We start from the raw sequence: 19,956 nt of genomic DNA, 5'->3' as shown, positions 1-19,956 counted from the left end.
GCTTGATCATATATGAAATCATATTGTTCATGTTCAAAATCATCTGAGATGTGAAGATGGCTGCAAAGTCAGTAAGTCGTGTGCGCGAAATCCATTGATTAAGAAGCTAAGATAAAATGTATCGCCTTATTGTTTGCCACGCAATTTTTCAAATAGAAAAGACAGACTACGAATAAAGCTGTAAAACAGCAAGTGATGGGAAGATGGTGAGGGAGCACTTTTGCAATTGGTATGGGTTCTCAAATGCTGGAAATTTTAAGACAAGGCGTCTGGGCGAGCCTGACAGGAGGCTGGTTTTACGATCCCCGTCTCGACGTTTTTTCAAATACATTTCACTTGTACATTTGGCTTTTCTTACTTTGTTTACCATTTATTATATATCTTGTAAGTATATTTATATGTATGCATTAATTTTAGTTGCAAGTCATTCATTTTAGATAAATAACATAAACTGTATGTGTTTACATTAACCGCGGGTAGATTTACATAACATGTGTTGAGTTTTGTTATTTGGACTTTATGAATTTTGATTTGTGTACACATACATGCATACATCATATGTATACAAATGCATATGTACGTATATAAGTTTTTCATAATTGTACACTTGAAGATACCATATAATTGTTATATAGACTTTGAAGATGACAATTATTTATTTTATAGTATTTTCCACCAACGTTATATGTTTGGATAGCATATTGTTCTTCAATTGGAGCACTTTTTGGCACGATAAAGTATGTTAACCATACACTTCATTGCATGTATGATACAACTGAGTGTTTAGAAGAATCAGGTCAATCTATTAGCCAACAAAGATCAGAAAGTGAAAAAAGACGCACAGTGCATAATAAATGCAGGGAACAATCACAGGAACAAGTAGATCATGGAATAGAACTGCAAGTCTTAAGTGGTATTATAGACTATATCTTTTCGTTTTTAAATCTATCTATTAGCTTTACCTTTTACGTGTTAAAATTAATCTTTGAATTTGATACAATTAACTTTTAAAATTATATCAATTATATTTTAAAAATTTTGCTATCAATTTATTATTTTTACATACAGGAAAAACAGATACACCACCTGTAGAATGCTCATCACGTAACTCTTTTATTGAATCAAATGTGCAAAATGCAGATGCAGATAGTATAACATCTGAATATAATCGAGATAAGCCTAGTTCAACTATAGATTTGAAAGTAGAAATTCACAGAAAAAATAGCTCAGAAAGTTCAGAAGAAGCACAACAGCTAACTAAACCAATGGTATCTAGTATAAATATACACGAAACAGAATTAGGTTCTGCACAATATCATGAACCATGTTTTCGAAATATAATAAATGGTATTAATTTTGTAATTTTTATGATATAACCTCTTTAATGCAATATTACCCTATTTTTATACATATTAATGTTTCTTTTGGGAAATTTCAAATACATATAGAAAGAAGATTGAAAAGACAGAAATGTGTTGTAATTACTGAAGAGGATCGACAAGGTTCAAGAAAATTATGCAGACATGCATCTGAAGATTCACGAAATCGTCATTCCAAACAGGGTAGTCTTGGTAAAACAGGTTCTGAAAGTCAAATAAAACAAACAAGTTCGTTAGAATTGGAACACCATGGAGATGATTATCCTTACTGGAAATCAAACCAAAGTGTTCGGCGTCTCAATTCTAACTCAATTCCAATGGAAACACATTTAATGAATGATCATCCACAGAGTTTAGAAATTATATCCAAAAAAGAAGATACGGAAAAAAATAAAATTTCCTCACATCCACAATCTTTAGAGGTAAAAATGAAGGAATTTTCTACTTGGAAAAACGAATAATTAAGTAATGTATTTAAAATACTTTCTTTATTTACAAGGTTATTACAAAAAAGCCACATCAACAACTTATTCATCCACAAAGTCTTGAAACAATTGGTGCTACTAATAAAAATATAAACACTACAGATGACAATAATTTACCTCTCCATCCGCAAAGTCTTGAAACAATTAATACTAAAAAGGTATCAATATGATAATATGGTTGTAGTAATATATGTGTTTATATGAAGAATTATATTAAAAAACTGTATATATTTTAAAGGTATTACCTCAAAATACATTAAAAAAAAACCAATTACAATTATTACCATATCTTAGTTATGGATCAGAAATAGTACATCCTATAGAAGAACAAAGTGATGAACAGTTTGCTAATGAAAGTTCTGGAGGATTTAGCCTTCAAGATTCTTATAGTCCATTACTTACTCGGAAGACTTGTGAAACTAATGCTACCTCTAATCGGGACAGAAGTCTTAGTACTAGCCGATTTGAAGACAGATTTTCAAGGTAAATTAAACATAATAAAAGTAAGTATTAAACAATTAATCCATAAATTTCTTAAATTTAACCTCATATTTAGACGTAATGAAGATGGTGGTGTAGATAATGATTCTGCAAATTCTCGTGATGCATTAATTGAAGAACCAAAGTCCGGTGTTAAAAGAAGATACAGTAATGCAAGCCAAAGCAGCCGTGAATTCTCGGATTTAGAAAACTTGTTTAAAGATAGACAAGATAAATCGAAAAATATAGATGATCCTTTAAACGTTGGAAGTATAGTTGGAATAGATCAATTATTTGAAGGTGGTGATTGCACAATAGAATCGCGAACAAATAAAGGTAAGTTCTAACTTTTAAGTTTTTATATCAAATGGGTATTTATTTTTAAAAGAATTGCGAGAAAGAGTAACAATATTCTTAAATTTTTGTTCCACAGGATTACATAGTAAAGAACCAGATTCTAGTTCATCTAATATGATGCCTTTTGAGTATACAACATATTCATCGAATATGGAAAATGAGGCAAAAAGAATGTTACTTCCACAAGTAGAAACAGATAATAAACGTCATCAAGGTGCAATACCTAAACAAAGCCGTCCAAAACCTGCAATAGAAGCTATAGATGATAATATTACAACCACTGAACAAACCCGACAGAAATTAAAACGAACATTAGAAGTCAAAAGAGAAAAAGATAGAAGAAGAGATGGAAGATTCGATAGATTCGAGCAAACTAGCGGTTCAAACAACGAGTTAAGTACACTTAGTCTTGCATCTTCCTTGTTAGCTACATTATTGACATCTGGCCGAGAATTACCAGGTCAATCTAGCACCGTCTCAGATTTAAGATTAAGCCGCAATTCAGAGACTCGAACGGCACGAAAAAGACGTGTTCCTTTGAAATGTTCGATTCGATCGACTCGTGTACCACGAGATCGGAATCGAGATGATAACGTCGTTCCACTTACTGCTTTATTTGGATTGATATCAAACGAAGAATGTCATTTAGTTGCTAATCATAACGATGCTGTAGAAGCAACTGTACCTTATTTTCGAGATGAAAACGGCCGCTGGCTAGCTTACACCTTCGATGAGAAAGGATCTGGTGTTGCTGCAGCTGCGCAAGTTCCTTCTAACAATAACGATAAATTATTAAATACATTATTACGTCAGCAACTTAATCAAAATTTACATTATGATGCGAATTGGGAATTAATAGACTCTTTGAGTAATAGTTATAGTAGTTTATCTTTGAATTCTCCTGACTTGAGTGTTATAATAGATACACCACCTGTTCTGTCCAGTCCAGAAAGCAATCAAACCAAAGCACAAAATTCATTATCGTCAAATCCAGTGGAAACTTCGGAACGTGATCAAATTCATCAAAATAATGGAAATTCTATCCAATATGAACTCGAAACCTTAGAACGAGATCAGTTCCATCAAGACATATTATCACGTATAGAATCAATGACGGAGAGAAATCAAAGATTACGAAATTTATTGGGATATTTCAATTTGAATATTTATCCAACAGATTCAAATCGCCGAGATAGGCCTGCCTTAACATTACAGACGTGTGCAGTGGGTGACATAAATACAAGTCTATCTTGGAATCGATTTATTGGTGGCTTAGATGGATCTGAATCCAAACCTAAACAATCAAGACAAGACAAGCAATATTATTATAAATGGAAAATTGGCAAATTACCGCATATCAAAGTGCGATTCGATCGTTTATTTTTGTTGGCCTTATTAGATCGAAATTTGACAATATTTGAGATTATTATTTCGACGTTTTTAGCAGTTGCTGTTGCGGGATTGGGTCTCGTATTGCTCCAGCAAGGATTTTACCGAGATATATTTGCTTTCATGCTTTGTTTTGTAACTGCTGGCTGCCAATATTCATTATTAAAATCCGTTCAGCCTGATGCAGCTTCTCCAATACATGGCTTCAATCGCATTATAGTATTTTCTCGGCCTGTTTATTATATATTGTGTTCAGGATTCATATTAATCTTTAATGAATCCTTGAGAAATTTTAAAGCATCTGAATTTCGAATATATGGTTTAAGGATTACTGATTATGATGTTCTATTGCAGATTCGTAATATTTTATTAATTTTTCTTTTATGCTTTCCTATTATATTTTCCTTTGGGTTACTTCCACAAATTAATACTTTTCTAATGTATCTCTGTGAACATATAGATATCCATTTATTTGGTGGAAATGCAACCACAAGTTTAATTTCTTCAATATATTGTCTCTCTCGCAGCATAGTCACTGTTGTTATATTGTATGGATTTGCTTATGGAGCACTTACAGAGCCTAAATCTTCACAGCATATTTTATTCTCTATTTTTGCGGGTTTATTAGTCGCTATATCTTACCATTTAAGTAGATCATCTTCAGATCCTACAGTAATATGGGACATTGTTAAAACAAATTTGTGGCCTCCAGAAATTTATACAGAAGAAAAAGAAGCTAAAATCATTGAGAATACATCTCATAGAGACACTGTACCTACAACATACAAAGAAGTAAAACTTAGAATTTATGAAAGAAAAAAACATGTAAAAATTAAATTTACTGAACAAATGTCAGATACAGAATTGGTAGATCCATTACCTGAAAAATTAAAAGCAACAGTGAATGCAAGATTAAAAAATGATTTAATAGTTTGTGCAGTGATAGGTACTCTATCTTTTGGAATCCATTGTTCAACTGTGTTTACAGCCTTACAACCAGAACTGAATCCAGTTTTATGGGGTATTGCAAGTTGCCTTGGACTTTTGCTACATTACATTGTACCACAACTTCGAAAACAATTGCCATGGCTGTGCTTATCAAGACCAGTATTACGTAGCCATGAATATGCACAATTTGAAGTTCGTGAACCTGTGAAGATTATGTGGTTTGAAAAGGCATATGTTTGTCTGTGCTTTTTAGAAAGGAACATTCTCTATCCAGTTGTATTTTTGGGAGCACTTACAGAATGTTCATCAAAAATTGTAGCTAAATTTGGAGAAAGTGTGGGAGCATTGATTATAGTTGTGTGTGGATTAAAATCTTTAAGATCTGCATACTCTGATCCATCAACGCGTTATTTGGTTTTGATTTTTGCTGTTCTGTTCTTCAAACTAGATTTTCGAAATCTTAGCGAAACATTTTTGGTGGACTATTTTATCACAGGAATAGTTTTCGCAAAAGTTTATGAACTACTGTTGAAAATACGATTTGTAGTCACATATATTGCACCTTGGCAAATTACTTGGGGTAGTGCGTTTCATGCATTTGCCCAACCTTTCTCCGTTCCGCATTCTGCTATGCTGTTCCTACAAGCAGGAATTTCTGCACTTTTAAGTACTCCTTTAAATCCTCTTTTGGGCAGTGCAATATTTATATCATCATATGTACGTCCAGTGAAATTTTGGGAACGAGATTATAAGACAAGAAGAGTAGATCACTCAAATACCCGAATGTCTTCGCATTTAGATCGAAACATAGGAGCAGATGATAATAATTTGAATTCAATTTTCTATGAACAATTAACAAGATCCCTGCAACATAGCCTGTATGGAGACCTTGCCCTTGGTCGGTGGGGAAATGTGGAACAAGGCGATTGTTTTCTACTAGCATCTGATTACTTGAATTGCTTGGTACATATTGTTCAATTAGGAAATGGTCTAGTAACCTTTCAATTAAGAGGTCTTGAATTCAGGGGAACATATTGTCAGCAAAGAGAAGTATATATATATTATTTTAGATATTGAAAATTCTAAACAAAATAACAAACACACTCAAATTTGAAAATGCTTTGATTTTTAGGTAGAAGCAATCACTGAAGGAATTGAAGATAATGACAATTGTTGTTGTTGTGAAATGGGTCATTTTTCAAACGTATTAAGTGTAAATGCAGCTTTTAGTCAACGCTGGTTAGCTTGGGAAGTTGCAAGTGCTAAATACGTTTTAGAAGGATACTCGATCTCAGATAATTCAGCAGTTTCTATGCTCCAAGTGTTTGAATTTCGTAAAGTACTAGTTACTTACTATGTCAAAAGTATTGTTTTCTATGCTGTTAAATCACCAAAACTGAAATATTGGTTGGAGAATTCTGATATTTCGGACGCCCTAAAAATAACGCTTGACAAAAATTTCGTTGATTTGGATCCAGTTTTTAACTTGAGCATTCATGAAGATTACGATATCCGAACATGCGGCATCACAAGAAGTAGTTTCTGTAATGTTTATTTGGATTGGATACAGTATTGCGTTACTAAACAAGACAAGGTAATTTTTCAAACATATATACATTATATTAACGTTTATATAGTATTATTTATTTATAACTGTTTTAGACATTAGACAAATCAAGAAATTCGTCATTGGTATCTTTATGTCTTGCTTTAAGTCTTTTGGGAAGACGTGTTTTAGGAGCATTATCTCATAACACGGTTTCCAGTGTTGAATTTTTTTTATATGGATTACATGCTCTTTTTAAAGGTACATTATTTTATAATAAATAATGAAAAATTTGATTACATTTAAGAATAATGTTTAAAAAGTACATTTATATATTTAGGAGATTTCCGTATAACATCTGTTCGAGATGAATGGGTTTTATATGACGTAGATTTATTACGAAATGTCGTGGCAAAAGGTGTAAGAATGGCATTAAAACTACATCAAGATCATTTCATGAGTCCAGAACAGTATGGTGAACCATCTGCTCTTTATGAAGCTATAGATAGCCATGATAAAAATCTCGTGATTAGTCATGAAGCGGATCCACTGTGGAGAAATGCTGTCTTAAATGGTGCACCTAGTCTTTTAGCTCTCAGGTATTTTAACAATGCGATATTTATAAAATGTTAACTTATTACATCATTAATATTCATTATTTTTATTTATAGACATGTACTTGATGACGGTATTGATGAATATAAGGTGATAATGCTTAACAAACGCTTTTTAAGTTTTCGGGTGATTAAAATGAATCGTGAATGTGTTCGTGGCTTATGGGCTGGGCAGCAACAAGAGTTAGTTTACTTGAGAAATAGGAATCCTGAGCGAGGCTCTATACAAAACGCTAAACAAGCTCTTAGGAACATCATAAATAGTTCCTGTGATCAACCAATTGGGTACCCGATTTACGTTTCACCATTAATAACTAGTTATGCAGAGACTAATGAACAATTATGTTCCATAATCGGTGGACCTTTAAGTCTCGATATAATTAAAAGCAATATCTTAAAACTATGGCAAAGGTATGTCTTATTATTATGTCATATAATTATATTAAAAATATTTTATTAATGAAAAGTTCATAAAGTTTATTATTATTACAAGTATTATTTATAGAATCAGAAGAAGGTGTGGTCAAGGTTGTTCGTCAGGAGGGACAGGATCTCAAGATGATGGAGGCTTTGGAAATGATGGAGTGTATGCAATGACTACATATAATATTCATTTAGGTATTTCCAATCATCATACTTCATCTACATTGATGACTTCACAATATAAAAGTAAAATTTTTTTTAGGTTATGGACAATCAACAGGTCATAATACATCTGGTTCACAATCCATAGACTCTGGGTGTCAAATTGGTGGATCGACTGGACGTGGTTCTTTAGGAAGAGCAAACACTGGATCTTTAGGTGGAAACAGAGGATCTTTGGCTTCAGTTGGAAAACCTACAACTTCAACGCTTGCTAGTTTAGCCGGTCTTCTTAGCAATAGTGATATTAAAACTGAAACGAAATGTGAAACGAGTTTCATAAATAAACCCGAAAAGGATGAAATCTTACAACGAGTACGTGTAAGTAGAAAACAAAATTTATTTTGACACATCTCTCTCTTTAGTTCATCAAAAATTATGTATATTTATCTGTTATTAGATCATAGATCCTAACCAAGTGTATGATGCTATTAATTTGGGTCGCCGCATAGACGTAATTTGGCCAGATGAGAGAATGAGACAACAGGGTGGTAGATCTGGATGGCAGCATTGGGTACCTGAAAGAGGTATGGAAGGATGCGTTGTTCATTGTTGGTCTCCGAATCATCGTGATCCTAATCGGCGGTCTCACGTAGATAAAGTTATCTTACTTGTCAAAATTGATGATAAATATGTTCCAATAGCGGAACAAGGTGTAAAAGATTTGGGGGCAGAAGTATGATGAAGTATTTTTTAATTTTCTGCAGTAATATACATTAAGGCGATTTTCATACAGTCACTTTTTGAATCTACGTCATGCATCGTAAATACTGATAAGAATGCATTAAAAATGAAGAATTCATTCCAGTTACAAAATAATAAATACAAAGGTTTTTGATGGAAGATTGTTCTTGAAATTGTAAATACTGAAAAGCGACGAATTTTAACACTAGTTTCTTAATTCTAATATATAAGAGAGAAAGGGAGAATGCGTTCGTGCGCCAGCGCATGTATGTCACAACACATAACATATACATATACATATACATATAGCTACAGAATACTCTTCATTACACGATTTTTCTAAAATTTCCATTTTCTCGATATCTCTTTTCTAACCATTCGTATTTGTGTTTTCATTGCAATGATTTCCCAATAGATACAGTTCTTTTAAAATATTCTCGGAAAAGATGAATTTCCAAAACTTATACAAAAAGCAGTTAATATTTACTATAGTAATTAAAGAATTATTACTTCTTACACATTTACTGAGAAGACTAATGTCAATCGCCAAGTTATTCAATGCAAAGTAAATTGTATCATGTTGTATTATATTCTGTATTATATAATGATTAGATGATTTACTAGCGATGAAAACTAGATATTACTTGTTGTTAACTAGCTAAACTATTATTTTTGTTAGTATAAAATGTAATAATATTGAATATATTCAAATATTAATTTTGCTATATTTGCGTTCTATTTTATATCATTGTTAATAATTTTATAAAATGAAATCATAAACCTTCAATTTGCAAAGTTATTATTTCAATTATCAATAATCTAAGGTAAAGTTAAAAAAGATAAACCCAATAATTGCTATTGTTAGAACTTTTAACAATATTATTCAATGAACAGTATCTTTATTTTGAAATTATAATAGTACGATTTATAACGAATCTCTAAGAGTAAATTAGAATGTAAGGATAAAAGTTGTTACAAATTATATTATTTATTAAAAAATGAAAAACGTATTTCTATATTACTAATATCGAATATGCTCAATAACAACAAGTAACATCAGAAGAAATTTGTATATATCATTCGTGTTTTTCTACATTTTGTTACATTTTTTTTAAACTATTTGATATATAAGTTGTAAATATATATATGCGTAACATTTCTGCAAGATTAAAGCGTCCAAATGTATTTACTGAATGTGTAATTTTGTGGGGCCATGAGATTGCCTCTACAAAACATATCGGTGCATTAATAGTAGTGTTAAATGTAACTCCACAATCTTTCACTTGTATATCTTTATTGTATAACAATCTGGATAACTATGATGGTGTATTTATATTTGATATATGTCTCTTATAATTTTCATTGGGAATAATAATTAATAATAATAAAGCCAAACAAAACCAAGTATCGTAATAAATATTATTATGAACAAATACACCACAATATTTATCCAGAGAAGAAAAATAAATTTATTATCATTTCTTCTCTTACGAAAGTGATTCATTGAAAGTTTTCACCTAATTTTGTACATATTAAAATATATACTGATTACTAAACGAATAAGAATGATAGGGTTGCTTGCAAAAGTACAAAGTACTCTTTTGCTTAAAAAAAAAAAAAAAAAAAAAAAAAAAAAAAAAAAAAAAAAAAAAATAGAAAAAGTTTTAAATATGTTTAACACAAAAGATAAAAAGTTTTGCAAGTAACCAAGGAATCACAGCATTGCCTTATTATGGTGTTTTTTGAAAGCATCTGACTGATAAAAAAATTTTAGCTAGTCTTTTAATTGTTGGTACACATTTATGTACATTTATCGCTTGCTGCCAAGGGATAAAAAAATCTACTTTACCAGGGAATACATGGATTAAATGTTTTTTATTAAATCTTTGGCCTACTATCTGTATTTAAAAGTAATTTCATACATAGATTGTACAGAATTGCTTCAAAATTAAAAATAAATATAAAATTAGAAGTCAAACTAAATAACAGTTTGTTTTAAATCCTTGCATCACTTATGCTTTATCATTTTAGATTTGCATTCATTATTTAATGAGCCATTGTTAACTTTATTGCATAACGTGCTTTAAACAAATTTTATTGAAATAAATCACGTTAATCTCATTGACTGTATTCCAATAAGAGATATACAGATTGCGATAGCGATTATACAAAAAAGTAAGTTCCTTGAAATATACTTCAGTTTTAAACTAGGATTAGATCAATAAGTACAGTTAATGTCATGAAATGTTACACTAAAAAAGGCCATTAATATTAATTAATATAGCATATTGTATGTAATACACAATCAGTTCAAAAATCATTTTATAACCATGTTATAATATTATTGATATATATAACAAATTACTAAGTGTTTGTAAAATAATTAACACAAGATATTATAAAAATTATAAATAAAATAATAAAAATGTTATCTTTTTTGAAATTACTATTTCATATTTTTACCCTAGCATCACATAATATTATTGCTCAATGAAACAAAATTACATAGCTCAATTCAAACTAAAAAAATGCATTAAATTATTTATTTTAATAATTTTATATAATACATGAGATGCATATTAAATTTTTCCCTTATCATTTTCAGAATTTATCGGTGTATTTGTAAGTTTCTGTATTAAATTTTCTATGATATTTAAATCAGTTAAACCTACAAATTTATCAACTACTAATCCGCTTGAAATTGCTATAATAGCTGGCACAGCTTTTACTTCAAAAATATGTACTAATTCTGGATTTGATTCCAAATTTACAATAGCAAGATCTAGTTTATCCATTGGTCCTATGAGTTCTATTAATTTAGGTGTCAATATTTTACAAGGATCACACCACTCAGCATGAAAATTTACAATGACTGGTACTGAACTGTTCATTACCTTGCTAACAAATTCACTATTATTATTTATTTCAAACTGCTTATTCTTCTGGTATGACGAAGAAACAAATCTCACTAAAACCGATGAAAGCTTAGTAATGCTACGCAACATTTTATAATTTTTTAAATGTTACTATATCACAAACTAAGCAAAGATATTAAATATAAAAAGATCAGGCTAAACTAGTCTTTTCCAATTATCTTACATAGTTAGTAAGAACTACTTCTGTTTTATTAGCAAATTCTGAAAATTCATAGAAATGGAAACAATTAATAATGTACTTTTAAACTTACTTTAACTGAATATCATTATTGTAACATTATAACAAAGGAATAATACTTACAGATTTTTAAAAAATCCAATTAGTTATTCGAACTGGTTTGATAGATTTTGTTATTTCAAATTTTACATATCCCACTAAACTAATAATAGATGATATTACTAATAATATTAGTAATAAGATACGCCAGATGAATAGATGATCATATATCTGTAACAAATTATGTATCTAATATAAATAAATATTAAAACTTCATATTAAAATTATTATTTACCTTTTTGTCATTGGTATTAGATTTCTCTGATGCCCTTGGCAATATAAGTAAAACGATTGTACATATACTAACTATAAGTATAGCAAGAGTACCAATTTTTTTTTCAATTTTTAAAGAAATAATAAATACAAATAGAGCCAAAGCCCAAAGAATTAAAATAAGAAACAATCCTATACCAACTCCAAATATCAAATTAGTCATGCCACTAAAAGCAAGGAATTCATAAATTTATATATATAAATACATGGTTTAATATAATTTAATGAATTAATAATACGAGAATTATAGAACATACAGATGTTAAATAATGATTTTGATAAGATAAGAAAGTTAAGAGAAAGTTAATAAAGATATATAAATATAAAAACTTAAATTCTTATTGTAATAATGAATGTTTATCATTATTTTTCGTTATTTAAACAATATATGCATAAAATCTATAATAAATATGAATACTTTCTTGTATACATATTACCTTTATCTATTCATATTTTACAATTTTTTGAAAATAGCACAATTATATTATATATCAATAACTTATTTATAAAAAATATTAAAAAATCATTTATTACGTACTGACAGAAAAAGATAATTAAACATCAACAAACAATTACATTATAATCTGTACCTTTCAGGTATAAATTGTTGCAAACAAGTATATAACATAAGTTGACTACTTATATTTTAATAAGATAATATGTATGTAGAAGTCCATTTTCCCAAAGTATTTCAAAGAGAATTTTTTTGTTTCATATATACGTATTTACAAGAGCGAAAAATTAAAATTAGAAATGACTGACTTATTCTATAGACATTTTACATTGTTAACTTTTAAAAACTTTGTATTGTTCATTAAAAAATAGCAAAAATTTAGCAAGTTTAGGGACTTTAAGTAAATATATACAGTATGTAGGGATATTTTTATAATAATATAAATAGGCAGCCTAACCTGCAAAGTGAAGCAAGCAGTGAATATTTGAAATTAAACGTACCTTCAATGGAACGTTAAAAGTATACGTCGAAGGAGCGTATAAGTTTTAACTATTATTATTTTTACAAGCGTAAATAAGTAATTGCCTTTTTTATATCATGAAACTATGGATCGGAGTTTTATTGGAATGGGTTAGTATTAATGCCATATAAAAAGAAATTTATAAACAACCAATAACTAATATTTCAATGAATTATTCCAAGTTATATTGTAATACAATTATTTAATTAAGATGAACAAATTAAATTTTAGTTTTTGTTACATTATTATAGATATTTATTAATAGATATTTTGATATATAATTAAAATATAATAAAGTACTTATTAAATAATAAATATTTTGGTTATATTTATAAAATGTTTGGGAGTGTTTATTTATAAATAATGTAAGTGCAATGTAAATATTTACATTATAATTTATTCTAACAAAAATTCATATTTTTTTAGCTAAATTGTTTAGATATATCAGAAACAAATGTTAAAGACTTGAAAGAATTGGATAATGGGAAGGTTTACAAGAAATTAATAAAATCATTGTAAGTAATTTTTTATATATTTACATTTAAATCTTTAATGAAATATTTAATGAGTTTCTTTTTTAATGTAAATAATGTGCATTCATAATATTCATTCTATTAGAATATATTTATTCTTGTCAAACATATTTTGCTTTATAGTTCATGGACTGATACTAAAGATAGTACAGACACAGAAAATATTATAGTAAAATATTTACAAGGTATGTAAATATGTGATAAGTATTTCCTGTATTATATAATTATTTTATAGAAATATATTATATGCTTTTTATATTTTTTTCACAGATGAATATCCAAAATATAAATTTGATGATAAAAATGTGGAGGAAATGGAACACATTTATATTGCATCTTTATTTTTATTGCTTGTACCTCAAGAACCATCATTTCATCATCAAATGTGTTTTAATTTACAACATGAAACGCAACTTAAAATTAAATCATTTCTTGAAATGACTATCCCATATAAGAAAGACATAAACAAAGAAACATTAAAAGAAATAATTGCTAGAATAGAGAATGATGCATCAAAAATACCTGTAACGCCTAAAGGAAAAGCTCTTAAGAACTTTTTTGATTCTCCTGTAACATGGTCTGCTCAAAGTCATAAGTTATTGAATGACAAAAATAGGGAATTAAGAATGTTGAAAAGTGAATTAGAAGTAGAGAGGTTTGAGAAAATTGATTTACAGGAAGATATACGAATTCAACAAAACAAAATACAAAGTCTGCAGAAGAAATTACAGGAAAAGACTGCAGAAATAAAAGTTTTAAGAGAAGAAAAAATGAAACCGACTACTCCACAATCTTGCAAAAAAAATAAGGGCACAATAGATTATGAACAATATTACAGGAAGGAAATAGATCATTTAGAAGATCAGCTATTGCAGAAACAATGTAACATAGATAAACTTGAAGCAGATGCTGACACATTGACAAAAAAGTTAACATCTATACAAATGCAATATATATATTTTAGAGACAAAGTAGAAAATTGTGAAAAGTCTTTAGAAAACATGCAGATTCAGGGAGAAATTAAGGATAGGGAACTAGTAAATTTAAAAAAGACCAATGAAGAGTTGCGTACTCATTTAAAAGAACTTAGAAAAACAACAATTGAAGAACAAAGTTTTGAAATTGATGATATAGTACCCTTAAATTCATCTTCAGCATCTTTAAATACCAGTGAAGTTTTAAGTTCTGTAATTGATATTCAATTACAAGAAGCGAAAGAAGAATCTGCTTTACTAAAGACACAACTTGATGTTGTAAATGAAAAACTGAAATCTGCAAATCAAGAGTATGAAAGTACAACACAACTTTTAAAGAAAGAGAGGCAAATATTACAAAGTACGGAAACTAAATTAAATGTAATCATAAATGAATCAACTAAACAAATTGAAATCTTACAACAAGAGAAAGAATCTCTAATAAAACAAAATAAAAATTTAGAAATGTTATATACTTCTCAAAAAGAATCTTTGTCAGTCGTTGAAAAATCCAGAGATGTATTAATTACTGAAAAAAATTCTCTGTTAGAAAAAATTAAAGATTTGGAAGAATCTTTAAACAAAGAAAATATAAATAATGTTAAATTAAACACTGAGCTTACTGAAGTTAAAGCACAAATATCTGAAAATCTTAAATATATTCAAGATTTCAAAGATCAAAATAGTTCATATAAAACTTCTGCTGATCTATATAATACAAATTTGAAAGAGATTATATTACATAATTTAGAAACTGATTGTGTAGAAGATAAATTAGACAACAAAACAACTACGGAATTAATAGAATATTTACGAATAATATTATATAATTTTAATCAGAAGTGTACTTTGAAGCAACTAGAATTTGAATCATTAAGTAATAACATGAATGAAGCTAAATTAAAACTTGAAAATTTTCAATTACAAATATCTAAATTAGAACAAAAGGATGAACAGAATACTACAGAGATATCAAAATTAAGAAAAACTGTTGCAGAAAGTACAACCAAAATTAATGAGCTTACTAATGTTACAGAAAAATATTCTGAAGAAATTTCGTATTTAAAACAAATTGAACTCCAAAAACAAACTTTAGAAAAAGTCATATATGTATATGAAGAAAAAGTAAATAAAAAGGATGCAATCTTACAAGCTTCTTCTACGTATATAGAAACATTAAAGAAAAATATTCGAACTTTTGAATCAGAATTTTATTTAATGAAAAAAGATATATTAAATCAGATAAATGAGTATAAAAAATATAATGAAGAAACTACTAAAAGTATTTTAAATGCTTATAAAATATTATATACTAATTACACGGAAGAACAACTTTCCAAGAACCAATTGAAAGATGAACTTACAGATAATAAAAAGAAATTAGAAGATAGTATAAGTTTTAATGTTATGTTAGAAAATGATTTAATAAAAAATAAGGAAATAACGAATCATTTGGAGACAGAATTAATTTGTACTAAGCAAAAATTAACAGAGTTTACACAAAAATTGGAAAAATTTGAAGAGCTACAAGAAGTATTTCAGAAACAACATAAAGATCTTAAATCTGAGAATAACAAAATTCTACTGGATTTAAATAATGTAAATGATAAATTTGAAAAATCTCAGCAAGAAGTATGTAATATGTTAGATGAATTCAAATTTAAAGACAAAAAAATAGAAAATCTAATTGATGAAATTACTTCCTTAAAGTTAGAAAAAGATCATATAATGCATTTACAAACAGAAGGAGAAATTAAAATGAAAAATTTTATAAAAGAACTGGAAACAAAATTATTGGAAAGACAGTGTCACTTAGATAAACTAAATATAGAAGTAAAATTAAAACAGGAAACATTGGAACTTGTGGAAAATAAATTTGAAAAATTATCAAAAGAAACAATTGCTTCTGAAATTAAACTGAAAGAAGTAATTATAAATCTACAGGAAGTAAGAACGAATCAAGATGCAGTTTTAAAAACTCAAGAGAAAGCTTTAAAGGAAAAATGTTTACAATTAGAAGAATTACAAAAAGAATTCAATGAATCCAAAAGAGTACTTTGTAAACAACTCGAAGACCAAAAATTATTGTGTCAGAATTTGCAAAATACAAATTTTAAATTACAAACAGAGTCTTATAAACAAAACAAAATTATAGAAGAATTACAACAAATACTAAAGAAAGAAAAGGACGAACTTAATAAAAATAGGGAATATTGTAAAATTGAAGATACAAAAAGATTAGAAATTATACAAATTTGTGAAGAATTACAACATTCAGCAAATGGCTTAAAATTTACAATTGCAGAAGTTACTAAGAATGAAAATTCTTATATTAATACTACAGATAATGTACAAGACATAAATAATGATGATACAAATAAAAATATTTTAAGAACTTTAAAGGAGTCCATTAATGAAATACAGGTGTCACGTGAATTAATTTTACAACTTTCAAATGAAAATACAAACTTAAATAAAACTTTAGAAAATCAAACAATAATGGTAGATAACTATATTACAAAATGTGAAGAAATAAAATTGTTGGAAATTAAAATACAAGAACTAAATAATTTACAAGAAGACCGTATAAAACGTATAAATACTCTTATCAAATATAAGGAATCACTAAAAGATTATTTAAATAACATTATAAAGTCAAGAGAAAATTTAGATACATCTTTAAATACATTAAAACAAAAATGGGACAATTTATTAACAAGTTCCTATAGTGTTCTCATGATAGATAAATCTGTGTGTGATGAATTAAAGCATATACAAAGCAAACGAACATATTTAGAAAATACATTACTTAAGTATCATATTCATCATTTTCAAAATATAAAACCCTTACAGAATATCTTATGGGACCAATTTTTATGGTTTGAACAAAAAATAAAAGATATTTCCTTGAAAGAAGAAAGTGAACAGATATTAGATATTTCTTCAGACATCTTTTTTGACCAGAAAACAATTATTGAAGCAGAATTAGATAAAAATAAAATATTACAAGAAAACATTACTCAATTGCAGAATGAAATAAATGATTTTTCAAAATTGGTTATTTCTTTCGAAAATGATTTTAAATGTGATGAAACAAAATTTCAATCTGAGTCAGAGAAAAAGTTACGATTCCAAATTAATGAACTGACAGAAGCTAAGAATAACTTAGAAAGTAAATTAAATTGTGCACACACAAATAATGTAAGATTAAAAGATGATATTGGTGAACTTAATATTAAGGTGCAAGAAATGGAAACATCATTAAAAGAGATAGAAAACTTAAAGAAGGAAGTAACACAATTAAAAGAGCAGAATTTAAAACTGCAAGAAGAAAGGAATGAGTTAAGCAAGCGATCAAAAAAAGAAGATATTGATATTCAACTAAAAGATATTCATGATAAATATAAAGTTAAAATAGATGAAATTAAACAAAACATGGTAAGTATATTAATATTTGTACATATTGCACTTCTCGTAGCTTACTTATCTTTGTAACAAATATTACAGAAAATGTTGTATAATGAACAAATAACGAAGCTAAATAGAGAACAAGAACAATGTGTACAAGAAAAATTAGAGTCATTACAAAGAAAAATGGAACTACAATGTCGTAAACAGGCAGATGAATTAAGTAAATATAAGGAACATATTGCTACCTTAAGTTCACAGCTTTGGACTGTTGGAGAGAAACTGTTAAATAGAAAACAAGAAAAGGAGAAATTGCAGAAAGAATTAATTGAATTAAAAACTAAATATCAAAATCTAGATCAAAATATAGTTTCTTTAATGGAACATAAAAATCCTAAGTAAGACTGGTTTTATAATAGTGAATAATGATTAAAAATTACTTCATCCTTTTAGATATTTGCAGATCTATCTATTTTTAGATATCCTAGCAGATATTGTTCAAATCTTTTCTTTTTCAGATGTGAGAAAAAATACTTATCAGGAGAACCTAAAGAAGATGTTTTACATAAAATTTCAGTAATACAAGAAAGAACAACATACGAAAAAAGATGTAGTATTAAGAGTATACAAACAATGGGCAATGCATTTAATGCAGAGGATGAAGAAGAAGTACTTGATAATATTTATTTAGGTAAATTAAAAATAATTTATTAAGTAAAACTAATTCCAAATAATTTAAACCATTAATTATATAAATTCAAATTATTAGCTGACGTGAAAGATGGTAATTCTTCATATATCATTGATGCAGATAGATTATCTATTTTGAAAAAAAGAAATGCTCTTTGCAAACCTCATTTAAAGTCATCTTATCCTGCTGAAATGCAATTTCATCCTCTACCATTTACAGAAGAAGAGATTAAAGTAAGCAATTCATATATAATACATTTATATTTATATTTATATATATATATTTATATATATTTATATTTATAAATATATAATATTGTTTTTAATTCAATCATAGGCAGGTTCAGTTCCAGATGATATATTTAATGATAGTTTGAGTCAAAGTTTGCTTCCTGAACAAAAAGCTAAGAAAAGGGATAGAACTCAGGTATGTACCTAAGATAATTTTACAAACAAATAATGAATCTTTATGGCATAACATTATTTTTAAAACTCCCGTTATTCGCGTCACATTATACATATTTTAATATTTATTTTGCAGACATCATATAAAAAGCCTGGGCCTCCAACTCCTAGTAAAAACGGAGGAAGATTATCAATGCAGGTAAGTGTAATGGGTGATACTAGTATATTTGTATATCAATATATTTGTATCATTATACCTGAAGATTTATTTCTAACATATACTTCAAAATTGAAGGGCAATGAACTAAGAAGCCCAAATTCAAGAATATTAAGAGAAAGAAACGGCAAAGAGAGGGCAACGACTACACCACGAACACTGAGAAATTTATTCCTTCCACGAGGTCAAGACGAGGTAAGTTACTCATATTTTTTAAAAATAATTTATTACTTTCATACTTCTTGTTTCTTACATTTAATAATATAATAAATAAAAAATTTTTACATAGATTATGTAAATATTAAATTACATTTTTTATAGAAAGTTATTATTACACCAAAAGGTCGTAGAAGAAGTAGCATATTCCGAAAATATCGTAACGCAAATGATAGATGAGAGTACGTACGTACGTAATATAAAATGTTTAATAATAATTATTATTATAATTGTAAAAAAGAAATGTATTTTCATTAAGGCTCACATCTAATTATATAATAGTTGTATAATATATATATATGTAACAAGTAGAATATAATATAATAATACAAAGTAGAATAGAATACAACAGCAGACAATTCGAAAAAGCAAATGGTATACAAAAAAATATTTATATTCATATGTTATTTGGACAGTCATTAAATAATTTTTTAATAACAATAATGTTCAAAAGTTTTATGCATAAAAGAATACTACCATTATGAAATGTACTACTGTTATGTCTAGTAAATTCTAAAGAAAATATATG

General features: G+C 27.8%; 4 protein-coding genes across 5 annotated transcripts; 2 read left to right on the top strand and 2 right to left on the bottom strand.

The window, feature by feature from the left end:
• The first annotated feature begins 31 nt into the window (after positions 1-31).
• Pcx (pecanex) lies at positions 32-10,185 on the top strand. 2 transcript variants are annotated; one of them, XM_072016753.1, is made up of 15 exons: positions 32-384; positions 667-913; positions 1,069-1,347; positions 1,449-1,801; positions 1,879-2,022; positions 2,103-2,347; positions 2,421-2,680; positions 2,778-6,088; positions 6,171-6,632; positions 6,701-6,845; positions 6,925-7,183; positions 7,256-7,609; positions 7,704-7,816; positions 7,884-8,161; positions 8,241-10,185. In XM_072016753.1, the coding sequence occupies exons 1-15, from the start codon at positions 232-234 to the stop codon at positions 8,520-8,522; spliced, it is 6,885 nt and encodes a 2,294-aa protein (XP_071872854.1). In that variant the 5' UTR covers positions 32-231; the 3' UTR covers positions 8,523-10,185. The 2 variants fall into 2 exon arrangements, with proteins under 2 accessions (XP_071872854.1, XP_071872853.1); XM_072016752.1 differs by having other exon boundaries at positions 7,692-7,816.
• On the bottom strand, positions 10,151-11,529 carry LOC139994282 (thioredoxin, mitochondrial). Its single transcript, XM_072016769.2, has one exon. The coding sequence runs from the start codon at positions 11,527-11,529 to the stop codon at positions 11,104-11,106; it is 426 nt and encodes a 141-aa protein (XP_071872870.1). The 3' UTR covers positions 10,151-11,103.
• On the bottom strand, positions 11,483-12,678 carry LOC139994285 (uncharacterized). Its single transcript, XM_074112048.1, has 3 exons — positions 12,448-12,678; positions 11,973-12,177; positions 11,483-11,908 (listed from the first exon to the last, which is right to left on the bottom strand). The coding sequence occupies exons 2-3, from the start codon at positions 12,171-12,173 to the stop codon at positions 11,768-11,770; spliced, it is 342 nt and encodes a 113-aa protein (XP_073968149.1). The 5' UTR covers positions 12,174-12,177; positions 12,448-12,678; the 3' UTR covers positions 11,483-11,767.
• A 257-nt stretch (positions 12,679-12,935) lies between these two features.
• Mud (mushroom body defect) lies at positions 12,936-19,872 on the top strand. The gene is made up of 11 exons (XM_072016754.1): positions 12,936-13,094; positions 13,411-13,499; positions 13,641-13,702; positions 13,788-17,929; positions 17,999-18,297; positions 18,418-18,590; positions 18,669-18,823; positions 18,927-19,016; positions 19,131-19,193; positions 19,290-19,406; positions 19,533-19,872. Exons 1-11 carry the CDS (start codon positions 13,062-13,064, stop codon positions 19,605-19,607), a joined length of 5,298 nt encoding a protein of 1,765 aa, XP_071872855.1. The 5' UTR covers positions 12,936-13,061; the 3' UTR covers positions 19,608-19,872.
• Positions 19,873-19,956: the final 84 nt, after the last annotated feature.

This window comes from Bombus fervidus, chromosome 14, assembly GCF_041682495.2.
Source record: "Bombus fervidus isolate BK054 chromosome 14, iyBomFerv1, whole genome shotgun sequence".
Classification (NCBI taxonomy): Eukaryota; Metazoa; Arthropoda; class Insecta; order Hymenoptera; family Apidae; genus Bombus; species Bombus fervidus.
This window is presented reverse-complemented; position numbering and strand designations above follow the sequence as displayed.

Excerpts from the sequence above, each read along its gene's own strand:
- Pcx (XM_072016752.1), top strand. The coding sequence starts at position 232 with ATGGGTTCTCAAATGCTGGAAATTTTAAGACAAGGCGTCTGGGCGAGC. Across the intron at positions 2,023-2,102 it reads AAACAATTAATACTAAAAAG|GTATTACCTCAAAATACATT; the intron begins GTATCAATATGA and ends TATATTTTAAAG. Across the intron at positions 6,633-6,700 it reads GCGTTACTAAACAAGACAAG|ACATTAGACAAATCAAGAAA; the intron begins GTAATTTTTCAA and ends TAACTGTTTTAG.
- LOC139994282 (XM_072016769.2), bottom strand. The coding sequence starts at position 11,529 with ATGTTGCGTAGCATTACTAAGCTTTCATCGGTTTTAGTGAGATTTGTT.
- LOC139994285 (XM_074112048.1), bottom strand. The coding sequence starts at position 12,173 with ATGACTAATTTGATATTTGGAGTTGGTATAGGATTGTTTCTTATTTTA. Across the intron at positions 11,909-11,972 it reads CTAATACCAATGACAAAAAG|ATATATGATCATCTATTCAT; the intron begins GTAAATAATAAT and ends AATTTGTTACAG.
- Mud (XM_072016754.1), top strand. The coding sequence starts at position 13,062 with ATGAAACTATGGATCGGAGTTTTATTGGAATGG. Across the intron at positions 17,930-17,998 it reads ATGAAATTAAACAAAACATG|AAAATGTTGTATAATGAACA; the intron begins GTAAGTATATTA and ends CAAATATTACAG. Across the intron at positions 19,017-19,130 it reads AGAAAAGGGATAGAACTCAG|ACATCATATAAAAAGCCTGG; the intron begins GTATGTACCTAA and ends TTTATTTTGCAG.